At 48.2% G+C, this 12,100-nt stretch overlaps 1 protein-coding gene across 7 annotated transcripts in view; it reads left to right on the forward strand.

The window, feature by feature from the left end:
* Positions 1-12,100, forward strand: part of NAV2 (neuron navigator 2) — a 746,877-nt gene that overhangs the window by 588,584 nt on the left and 146,193 nt on the right. For all 7 annotated transcript variants that reach the window (XR_011075520.1, XM_068556818.1, XM_068556813.1 and 4 more), the window contains one exon: positions 1,952-2,341. Coding sequence is in view for 6 of the 7 variants with exons in the window: in XM_068556818.1 (XP_068412919.1) it covers positions 1,952-2,341 (390 nt within the window). In the remaining variant the exon portion in view is untranslated. The remainder of the gene's footprint in view (positions 1-1,951; positions 2,342-12,100) is intronic.

Genomic DNA, 12,100 nt, shown 5'->3' on the forward strand with positions numbered 1-12,100 from the left:
TGTGAGCTCCCGGGTCGGGGGTGGGGGGGGAGTCTCCCCTCCTTCTCCAATTTCAGTCTCTTTGATAAATGAATACAACAACGAGACTGCTGGGCTCCACCATGGCCAGCAGCTTCGGCAGATTGGGGTTAAGCACTGTGGGTTCTTGAAGAAGACCAGGGCCCGAACCTTAGGAGTTTCCAGTATAAGGAAAGTCAGGCAGGCTGCTTCCAGGATCAGAGGGAAACAAAAACAGATGAGGCACCTAATTGATTCTCCCAGAGAAGAGTCCACTGGGGGTGGGTGGTGATGGCATGGAACCAGGTGCTGGACCCTGCGACTCTTGATTAGCTAAGAAACATCCCTCTTTCCATCATCATCGTTGAAACTGATTTAATGTAGGTTACAGCAGTTTCGTGGATGTCTTGGCTTGGGCTAGGTGATCATGACAGGAGGGAAATCTTCCATGCTTTCTTCTGCAGGAAAGACTCTCGCTCTCTCTGCTTAGTAAAGAGACCCCAGTGTGTCTCTGCATCTTGATGGTGTGGTGAGACCTGCAGGGCCAGAAAGACAGTGGACTGACTGCAAAAGAGTCTTCGGAGGGCCAGGGACGAGCTCCATCTCCTGGCAGTTTCAGACTCAGCTAGTTTCATGCGTCTCAAGCCCAGGCATTTACCACTCTTTTCTGGCCTTTTGCCCCCAAAGTTTGTCATTTTGGACAAAAGGTGGGAGAAGCAAAAGTGTGTGTGTGTAGTGGAGTTGGGGGGATAGATGATATTACAGAGTTAGAAAATCAGGGCCCTCCCCACCTGCTCAGTCTGGAGAGAGCTGAGGATGTGAAAAATGGGATCTTAGGACCTTGGGAGTGGATGGGTGCATCCTGCCTTTAGGAAAAGTGAGCTGAGATGCAGCGTCCTAGGATGAATAGGCACACAAGCTACCTTTATGCCCCATTGTTATCAGTCCAGAGTTTTCTACTTCCTTTCCTGGGTTGGAAGAAGATTCCAGTAGTTAAGATTGTTTATTTAAAGTAATTGTTAGGGGGTATCTTGTACCATGTTTTAGGGGACAAGTCTGTGCTGGGCTTTTCAGAATGTCACGTAGATGTGCAGCTTTGTCTTCATTTTTAACAACAGAGCTACACTGGGTGGTATGTTGGTACCTTATTTTTTTTTAACTTACTTATTTTATTTTTGGCTGCATTGGGTCTTTGCTGCTGTGCTCAGGCCTTCTCTAGTTGCAGTGAGCGGGGGCTACTCTTCGTTGCGGTGCCAGGCTTCTCATCGTGGTGGCTTCTCTTGTTGCGGAGCACGGGCTCTAAGCACGTGGGCTTCAGTAGTTGTGGCTCGCGGGCTCTAGAGCGCAGGCTCAGTAGTTGTGGCGCACGGCCTTAGTTGCTTCGCGGCGTGTGGGATCTTCCCGGACCAGGGCTTGAACCCTTGTCCCCTGCATTGGCAGATGGATTCTTAACCACTGCGCCACCAGGGAAGCCCAATACCTTATTTTTTTTTATTTTTAGAAATTTCATGTAATGTCTGAAACATTTATATTAACATATTTCCATACAAATAACCCAATGAAAGTTTAGTATTAGTTGTTTTGTTTGTTTGTTTTTTTATACTGCAGGTTCTTATTAGTCATCAATTTTATACACATCAGTGTATCTATGTCAATCCCAATCGCCCAATTCAGCACACCACCATCCCCACCCCACCGCAGTTTTCCCCCCTTGGTGTCCACATGTCTGTTCTCTACATCTGTGTCTCAACTTCTGCCCTGCAAACCGGCTCATCTGTACCATTTTTCTAGGTTCCACATACATGCGTTAATATACGCCAATACCTTATTTTTTGATCCTCTTTTGTATATGGAAAATATTTCATAATTCTAAAAAAAAAATGAAAGAGAACATAAACTGCAAAGGCTACGAGGCATATTGGGGTCTAACCCAAGGCCGGTTTTATGTTTTTAGCACATTGGAAACCACGTTTGACACCAATGTCACCACGGAGATCAGCGGGCGCAGTATCCTCAGCTTGACGGGCAGGCCCACTCCCCTGTCCTGGAGGCTCGGCCAGTCCAGCCCTCGGCTGCAGGCGGGAGACGCCCCCTCGATGGGCAACGGGTACCCGCCCCGAGCCAACGCCAGCCGCTTCATCAACACCGAGTCGGGCCGCTACATGTACTCTGCCCCGCTGCGGAGGCAGCTGGCCTCCAGGGGCAGCAGCGTCTGCCACGGGGACGTCTCGGACAAGGCAGGAGATGAGATGGACTTGGAGAGCATCAGCATGGACGCCCCCGGCTACATGAGCGACGGGGACGTTCTGAGCAAGAACGTGCGGGCGGACGACATCACGAGCGGGTGAGTACCGGGGCCGCCTCTCTTTTCACGGAGCAGGGGAGGCGTGGCCCCTGCCTTCTCTTCTGCAGGGCTTATTGAAGTTCTCTGGGGGAGAGCAAACTGCCTTCCTCACGTCCTGTTCATTTTGAAGGCTGTGTGCCCTGGAGGGGAGCCTTCTGGGCCAAGAGACGTAAGACTTGGGCCGCAGTCCGGGCTTGGCAGTAACTCGCTGGGCAATTCCAGCCAGGCTCCACCGGCAGCCAGAGTGACACTTGACAACAAACCATATTGTGTCAGTCCTTTAAACCAAACCTGATGCTTAGGATAGAATCCAGACTCGTGAGCCTGGCCTACCTGGCCTACGGGATGTGGCCCTTACCTGCCTCTTAGAACTCGTCGTCCTGCACTCCCCTTGCTTCTGCCGCTGCAGCTGGTAATTCTGTCCCTCAGTCTCATCAAGCTCTTTCCTGCCTCAGGGCCTTTGCACTGTTTCTCTGCCTCGGTTCTATTGCCCAGATCTATTCCCCTGGTTCCTTCTGGCTGCTCGGCTGGCATCTCTTTGGAGGGGCCCTCCTTGACCCTTCAACTTGAAGTCCTTTATGTGACCTGCCCCAGGCCTAGGTTCCCTCACCGTGTCTTATGCTCATTTGGAAGCTTATCGCTGTTTAAAATTATCCTGAGGATGGGTTTATATTTTATCGTTTCCCCGCCCGTTCCTGCTTACAACAACAAGCGCCATCATGCAGGGACATTGTCTGGCTTGCTCACCACTGAATCCCCAGTGCCTTGTACATGTAGGAGCTTATAAACGTTGCTGAATTGGTGAGCACGCGGCTCGATGGATGAAGGAGCAAACCCAACCTCCCTGTAACATGCGAAGTTGAGGCGAGTGACGAGATGATGTCTGAGCCGGGCCGTGACCACGTGCGGCCCGAGGCTTGGCTTCTTGTTTTTGCCACACTTCCAGATCACTGTGGAAGCTGAACAAGCATCCGTTTACTCCACTTCCTGTGAGTTCTTCATCTGTTAACCCGGCTTGCCCAGAAGTCCTTCAAGGCCTTCTCCCCCTCTAACATTCTAATAGATAAAATTACAGATAATAAAAATTAGGCATGATGATCATGCCACTCATTTTCCTGAATGTAATGATCAAGAACCCCATGGGTGAGTCAGTGTTTTCATAATTTTAACAATAGCTCATTATCCTACTATGTGCCAAGCACTGTGCTAGGTGCTTTATATATGTATTATCTTCTTCTATCCTCACAGCAGTCCTTTGAGATAGGTGATATCATAATCCCCATCTTCTGGAGGAGTAAACTGAGGCTCAGGAAGGTTAAATAACTTGCCCAAGTAGTTAAGAAGCAGAGCCCAGGGCTAGTTCCTTAACCACCGTACTGCCCCGTCTTGCCCAGCATTTTATTGCTGTGTTGAAATAGCACAGCTACTTGAGTTTATTTCAAAATTGATTTACTTTTGCTTAGTTCTACCTGTCTTACTAGAAGTGTTCTTTCATTTAATTCGAAGCTTAGAGATAGAGCTGCTTTGGCTTTTTGCCTGTTACTTTTAGAACCATCCCATAGTGAAATCTTCAAAGACAGGAGCCACCAAACCCTTACGGTGTAACACGTTTCTGCTATTATCCAAATGGCTGGGAAAGTTAATGGCCTGATAAATCAAATGATCCAGTTAACTTAGAGCATCATTTTGTGTCTCTGGTTTTACATCAACATGAAAACAGTAACACATACCTGTTACTAAAATTACATGTAATTTAATCTTTTATTACTCTTTAGAAGACCGTTGGTATTCAGCATGGCCTCAAGGTTATCATTATCACTTCCCACTGTGATATACTACCAAAATACTTCGGGATTATTTTGAGATTTTCATATTTTTTAAGAAAGTTTATTCTCTTGTCAGGTCAGTCTTTTAATAAATGAAGATGTATTTATTTTTATGTACTACTGACAGTTTCCACAAGGTGGAGACATTGAAACACCGTAAACTGAACCTTAGTGATGTTACAGTGAGACATTCCTAAGTTTCTTCAGCTATTCAAACCAAAGCCTTTACCCCTGCTAAAAGGCACAGATGTTTACATTTCACTTCCTGCTTTGGGAAGCTTACATTTTTAGCAAGTGAGATAGTGCTTAGAGCAAGTGTAGATAAAAGTGCGGAAATGTAAGCAAACACCCAATTACTGAAATTGGAGAACTCTGGTCTATTTCCAACTCCCCCCAGCCCCACCAATTCCTTTTAATGTAGAAATTTACCTACACAATGAGGAGAGGCAGCCCAGATGGCATTGAGCTCCTAGTTGTGACATTCTAGAGTGCTAGTTAAGCATGACTCCACACTGGAAATGCACGCGAGTTTCTGCTTTGAGGCCAAGTTATAGGTTTGCCTGTATGTGCAGAGTTCAGGGCACGCCGTTTAATGTCCTTTGTACTCAATTCTTTTCCCTTTTATAAACATGACAAGGTTGTAGATATTGAATGACTGGTCATTTAGTCTGTACTTCAGAATCTGCCCAATATAAGTCATATTGCTGAGGCAGTTGGTGTAGTGGAAAGAAAACAGACAGATACCAGACAAGCTTGAATCCCGCTCTGCCACTCGCAAGCTCTGTAACATTAAGCACGTCATTTAACGTCCCAAAGCCTCAAAGCACTACAATTAACTTGGTTTTTAACCTTCTACAATTAGATTTCTCTTTGAGGTTGCATCTAATTAATGGCAAGTGTCTGATAAAGACACACAGTTTTCAGACAGGGTTTAGATGTCTTATCAACCTCAAAGGTCCCGGCACTTGGAAACAATGAAATGATTACAGTTTTCATCCAGATGTTTGTTTGGCTTAGTGGAAACAGCCTCGATGTATGAGTAATATATAAATCAGTATTGAGGCTCTTTGAGGAAAGTTCTCGTAAAAGTTTACAGCAAGTTTAGTTAGCAAGGCTGAGGTGGAAGTAAATTCTAGTTTCTGAAAACGTATGGCCTTTGTTTTTAAAATGACACTGGACCTCAGCTTGGTAGAACAGCTGTTTTTTGATGTCTCCAGCTCATTGTCTCCCCTGGATATGATTGCACGTGCACCTGTGTGTATCATTCAGTTCTCCCTAAGGTAGGGCTGAAGTTACTTGATTTCCTTGGAGTTTAGCTAAGGAACTAATGGCACATGCCTTTGGTCTGTGTGTGTGTGTATTTATTAAACCCTTCTATTGCATTTAGTATGTGCCAGGCGTGTCTCAGTACTGTGCAAGCAATTGTCTGACCTCACCACTTCATTTTATTAGATTGATAAATTGGGCTTCGGCTGTGGTTAGTGGAAAAGGAATTAAAGAAACAGACGAAGATGTCTCTTACCAAGTTTTGATCTGTGAAGCCAATCCATCTACTCATCTAAAAATTCAGGGTGCCATATGGTATAGAGTGAAATTAAAGGGACAGACTTAGTGTCCATATGTTCAGAAAGATTTTTTTTTTTTCTTTTCAAAGGAGTCACTGAGTTGTATAATGTTCCAAAGTATGAATATACCTCCCTTCCTGGAAAAAAGAATGACCGTTTAAATTTAACATCAGAAGTTTCTCCAAGAGCCTTTGATGGCTTCCCATTGCCTGTGGGAATAGATCTCAACTTCTTAACTGAACAACGGAGGCTGTTTACGGTCTTTCCCTCAGCTGCCCTCCCACCTCCACCCTGTTCACATCCCTCCTCACACACCCCACGCTCCCCAGTGCCCTAAGCTACATGCCATTTGTTACCAAAGGCTGTTTCCTGCATTTGCAAAGCTTTGTGCCACAGGACCTGCCTCTTTCTCCCTGGAATTTCTTTACCCTCAAGCTTATCTGAGTGATCCAAAAAAACAAAAAACAAAAAAAACCAAACAAGCAAACAAAAAAACACCTCCTCTGTGATGCCTTCCTGGACACCCCCAGTCAGTTAGCTCTGTCTGGTGTGTTTCTGGTGGTCTTGGTTCACACCCAACCTTATGTGTGAACCTTTCGCTTAGCATGGGAAGTGTTTGAGAGGGAACTGGATGGTATTGAGGAAAGGATATAGTCTTAAGAGGCAAGCAGATTTGAGATTTAATCTTGGCTCTGCCAAATGAACTGGAACAAGTTTTTAACATTTGGGAATTAGAGAGAACTTGAAAATCACCCGGCAGAGTCTGGGATGCACAAGAAACATCATGCACAATGTGTGCGTGCGTGTGTGTGTGTGTGTGTGTGTGTGTGCCTTTCCTCCACCAAACATGGAGCTCCCAGAAGGCAGATAGTGCCCATTATTTGTCTAAACTGAAACTAGCACAAGTAGGAATTTAATAAATATTTTGTGAACGGTCTATCCTTCATGCCCACCCTCACAGGACGCTGGGCTTGTATAACTTGCTACCACCAGCTGTGAAAGTCAGTGATTCTATGTACAGAACACTTGGAGAAAATCAATTTAGCCTGTGGTCTTTTTTTTTTTTTTTTTTTGGTGTGATGCATAGCTCCATCTAGTGGCCAATATAGGGTGTGATGCTGTGGTTTTGATTGCTTTTGACTCAAAGAGTCAAAGTCTTGTATTGGTTTAAGACTCAGGGCTGGTGTTATTCAAGGCTGAGAGAATGGAGATTGTAGCAGTTGGATCATCTTTCAAATGTGGCCTGACCAGAAGTCTAGTGCAAGAGAGAACATGGGGTTGTGAGCAAGCTGGTCTTCAGAGTTGGCTTTCTGATGGCTAAATTCTTCCCTGTTGGGTGTCAGGGATTACGCAACAGATACCACATGTGCCTGCTGGGAGACTTCATCCCTCAGAAGGTGAGGAACCCATCCCTGCCGAATTACTTGTAGCTCCATAAATATGTCATGGCATGTCTTAGCTCAGGCTGCTATAACAAAATACCGTAGACTGGGTGGTTTAAACAACAGACATTTATTTCTCATGGTTTTGGAGGCGGAAAGTCCATGATCAAGGTACCAGCATGGTTGGGTTCTGGTGAGAGCCCCTTTGCTGGCTTGCTGTGTCCTCCCAATGCAGAGAGAAGCAGGTCTGGAGTGTCTTCCTGTTCTTCTAAGGGTACTAATCCCATTATGGGGCCGCACCCTGTGACTCATCAAACCCAGTTACCTCCCAGAGGCCCCACCTCCTAATACCATCACATTGGTGGCTGGGGGTTCACCATAGGAATTGGCAGGGGTGAGAGAAGCACAAACATTTAACCATAACAGAGTGTTTCAGGCTTCCGTGTATCATTTGCATGTACAGCACCCTGTGTTGCCTTTCCCATCATTGCCTGCCAGGTCACCTCCTTGAGTAAGCCTTCCCTGATCCAATCCAAACAGAGGTGGTGATTCTTTCTTCTGGGCTCTCATGGTACTCGACGTATTTGTAATAGCACCGACAGCACTGCTTCGGAGTTATTACAAATATATATGTGTGTATAAAAGCAAACACAGCGTCCATACACAACGTTTTTTTAGATTGTTTCAGTGCATTATTTATGAGGAGGGGACAGAGCCCGTACCTGTTACCAGCTCTTAAAGGTCAAAGTCAAGTCTGTCTTAGATGCTCCCCTATCTTCATCGGCTAGCACAGTGCCTGTTCCATAGTAAGTGGCCAATAAATATTCGTTGACTGAATGCTGCAGCTGACTTTCAGCGAAGCAAGACCAATCACATGCCTCTGAATGAAGATGTGCCTCAAATTGAGGCCCCTTGAGCTTGATGCCCTGCCCATGTGATCTTCCTTTCCTCGGCCCTGTCCTGTACACCAATTATTCCAGACCTGTGACTCCCTCTAGCCCAGTGAGCTGGACGTTGGCAGTGCAGGTAAAAGAGACAGAGGACCAGGGCCACACACCATGGGAGTGGTGGGTGGAGGTAGAGGTGCCCTGTTTCTCTCTTCTTTCCTCCAGTGACCATCATGGGACAAATGAGGGAAGCGTTTCTCAAGTCAGCGCAGAACACAGCAGGCGCACCGTGTGTCCACAAGGCGGTAGTGATAGCGCGAAAGGCTCTTTCTTATCTGGTGAATGTTTCTCATGGTCTTTCCAGGCCAGACCTGAAGTAACCTTGACAGGCTGTTGTTCCTGGCAAACTGATAGGAGAGGAAGCCAAAATACTCCTTTTGGCCAAAATGCAGCCTGGAGCCAAGATAAATGATTTTAGGCAAGGCTGTCCTGAAAGGCACAGAGCCATGGCAGGGTCCAGCCGGGTGTGGCGGGCACCTCTGGGATTTGAAAAAGGTGGGCTCTTGTTTCTCCAGCTTGATCCCCCTGAAATGATCTTGGCTTGTGAGGCTCTTGGAAGGCTTGGGAATTCTCAGTGATGTTCGGAAGGTGGAACCATCATGGAAAGGTAGAGACTCAGCTCTCTAGGCAGACAGATCTTTAGGGCCTTCGGCAAACCACTTGCCCCTAATGCACTGCATTCCTCTTACACACACACACACACACACACACACACACACGTTAAAAAAATACGGTGGTGCTCCAGCATGAAGCCACAGGTCCAGGGTAGCCCAGTAGTTTGGTGGTGGGGCTGGACCAGGTCCCAGTTTATCAGCCTTTCCATTCCTCTCTGCTTCCCTTGGTGTTTCCTCGCTTCCCCTGGTGATTCATACATGTCTTAGCAGGGTGTGAAATCACAGAAACCAGAAATACTTCACCCTGTCTCATATTTTCCTTGGTGTTAAATATCGCAGGCAAACCCCATGACCTCCGTTTCCCTTGGCAGCTCTCTGGGTGGAGTGAGCGAGCACAGGGAGTCGGGCAGGGGGCAGGATTCACTTCCCCAAGCGTCGCTGAACAGGTGCCAGCTTCCCCCCTCACGGCCGTGATGTCATCTGACACGGGCGGTCCGGCTGATTGATGGCTCTGGTTACCAGTATCAGTTGTCCCCAGTGGCTGGGACAGCGTCACTTGCACATGTCTTCTTCCCATCTTCTTCCCCGCATCGCAGACTCCCTTGATTTACTGAGTGTGGGAAATCGCTCAGCCCTTATCGGCAGCTGGGCAGGCGGTTTTATCAGAGGAGAAAGAACGATTGAGCGGACGGCGTGCTGGAAGCAGAGAAATTCTCCAGCCTTCCCAAGGCTGCTTGCGCCACTCACTGTTGGTGAGTTAGATTGAACAGGCAGAGAGCAGGATTCAAAAAAGATTTCCCGGAGAACAACCTCCCAGAGAAATGAAGCGTGGTCCAACTGTGACATGGGCAGCCCAGACCGTTACTCGTAATAGCAAATGTTGGCTTAGTAATTCGTGGGGAAGAGAGAAAAGAAGGGGGCGTCTTGTCTTCTCAGGAAACGGGGCTTAAGCCCTGACTTCTTGGGAGTTTTCCTAGCTTGCTTCGAGATTGGAATCTCTTCCAACTCCACCCCACCCACAGCATCTTCAGGGAAAGAAGGGGAGAAGGGAACAAAAGTGAGTGCTTTGGGAGAAGAAGACCATGCCTCAGGCCCTTCTGAAGTAGCCCCTGCAGGGGCTGCTCACCGCCCGCTCTCGCCCATCCTCAGTGACATCCTCCAACGCACAGGCTCTCCTGGAGGTGGAGACTGGAAGCCCTTCCTTTGGCCTGCCTTCTCGGGAGGCTCCAGGCAAAAGGCAGTAAAATTCCATTTAAAAAGTGTTTACTGAGTTTGTTGTGTACTGGAGACTGCGCTAAAGACAGTAAGACCAAAGGAAATTAACAAGCCCCGAGGGCCCGAGGTCCTGACAGCACGAGGACACTCACAGAACGGGGACGTAATAGGTCAGTGTAAGAGCGGGGAGCTCCAGAGACGGTCGGAAGCAGTGCCTTCTGTGGGGACGATGAGGGGGAGATAAAGGGCCGACTGTGAGGTGGGGGCTGGGGAAGTCCAATCTGGCTGCCCTGCCCTGGGCTGTGTGTCCTGGAGCACATTGCCTGTGCCCATCTCAGAGCTGCTGTGTGGCTTCCGTGAGCTCACGCCTGTGAACCTGGCCCCGAGCCTGGCTGCGTGGACAGAGCACTCAGCACTACCACCGTATCCACCACCGGCAGCAGCTACAGCATCTTCAGGACCTGTGAGCTGGGCCTTGAAGGATAAACAAGAGGCCTAGGTCAAGAGCAAGGGCATGAAGACATACAGGTGCGCGGCGTATAGTTTTATAAGAATGGTGCCTGGGCTGGGTTGGATGGAGATTCAAGACGAGAGGTGGGGGAGCTCAGGTCAGAAGCTCTCAGAGTCCAGGGAGGGGTGACACCACGCCCGGTAAAGCCGAGGCCCTGGGAACGGGCACATGGAGTTAGAGAGACTCCTTACATTAAACTCCGCCTGACCTGAGGCCCGTTGGACAAGGGGCATGGAGGCACCGGAGAGTCAAGGCCGACTCCCGGGCTCCGGCCTATGCCGATACTGGCTGGGAATAGTTGACGTCTGTCCTCAGCACCCTCTTGGCACCACCCACTGCCCTTAGATTGTCTCAGGCCTCCGGGCCACCCCCGGACCAGGGCTGGCTGGCTGTTCCAGCAGAGCACGTGGCAGCCTCTGGAGTGTCATCCCCAGGGCTTTAGGAAAACCCCAGTCCCACAGCCTCCCGATTGTTGCCCTGGAGAAGCACCGGGCCCAGCAGGGGACGCTGCCCTGTGCTCAACACCTAATTCTAACCCAAGGCAGGTGGTGATAAATGTTCCCATTGAGAGGCAAAATGTGGGCTGAGGGCGTCGGTCTGACCATAGCGCGGACCCCTGAGGGTGCCTTTTCTGTTCTCACTTTCTTTTTCTGGGAAGCAGGCTTCCCTCATCTGCAAATGACAATAATAATGCCTGGAGTTGCAGTGACTGATTGAATGAGGTGACATATGCACAGTGCTGCTGGACCCTTCCAAGCCCTCCTCATAATAATGGTGCTGCTGCCAGGATTAAATGGGATATGATGTACACGTAATGCCTCGTTCAGAGCCTGGTGCCAGTAGAAGTACTCACTATATGTCATTCCCTTCTACCCTTGCTCGTTCCCGAACCCTAGTGAGACATCTCCTTATAGTGAGTGGGGTTTGAAATGAGGCTGTAACTGACGTTCAAGTGGGAAATAAGAATCCCCCTAAACGCTGCAGCCTGCATCCACTGCGCTGGGGTAGAGAAACCTGCCGCCATGAATCATGTTTAGCAAGGCTCTCCTTCCTCTGCTTCGCACCATCTGGACCATCTGCTGTCTTGTCGGAACAGACTTCCTGCCCCTCACAGGGCTCTTCATTGGTAAGCATCATCAACAGAACACACAGCCGCTTTGGCCTGCCTCAGATCAGCCCCAGGTGTTCAACCAAGGGAAATTCTGCCTCGGGTCCATTAGTCCACGCTGCAGAGAGACTCTGCATTCTAATTACTGAAAATCAACAAATATTTAGCAAGTGCCTTCTCCATCCCAGGCTTTGCTCTGGGGTATCTGACTGACAAGATTTGTTCTCAGGCTGACCATTTGGTACCCCTTTCTTTTGGGATCTCACTTTTGATCATTATAGGTCCTCATCAGGAGGGACCGTGAGCTCACGTTTACCAAAGGGTGCTTACGTATCCAGGAAAGACATATTCCAACTCTGTAGCTCTCGATGGGTGACGGGGAATAGGGACTAACATGTATCACACACCTTCTGTGTGCCAGGTACCTTACATAACCCTTAAACTTTATAGGATATTTTTATTTTACTGATAAGAAAAATGAAGACCCAAGAGGGTGATTGTTTACTTCATTGTTTTTTAAACCCATGGAGGAGAGAAAAAAGATGACTGCTATTCTGCTATGTCTTTCCCTTTGTGTGCAGGAATTTCAGG

Source organism: Eschrichtius robustus, chromosome 11 (genome assembly GCF_028021215.1).
Source record: "Eschrichtius robustus isolate mEscRob2 chromosome 11, mEscRob2.pri, whole genome shotgun sequence".
NCBI lineage: Eukaryota > Metazoa > Chordata > Mammalia > Artiodactyla > Eschrichtiidae > Eschrichtius > Eschrichtius robustus.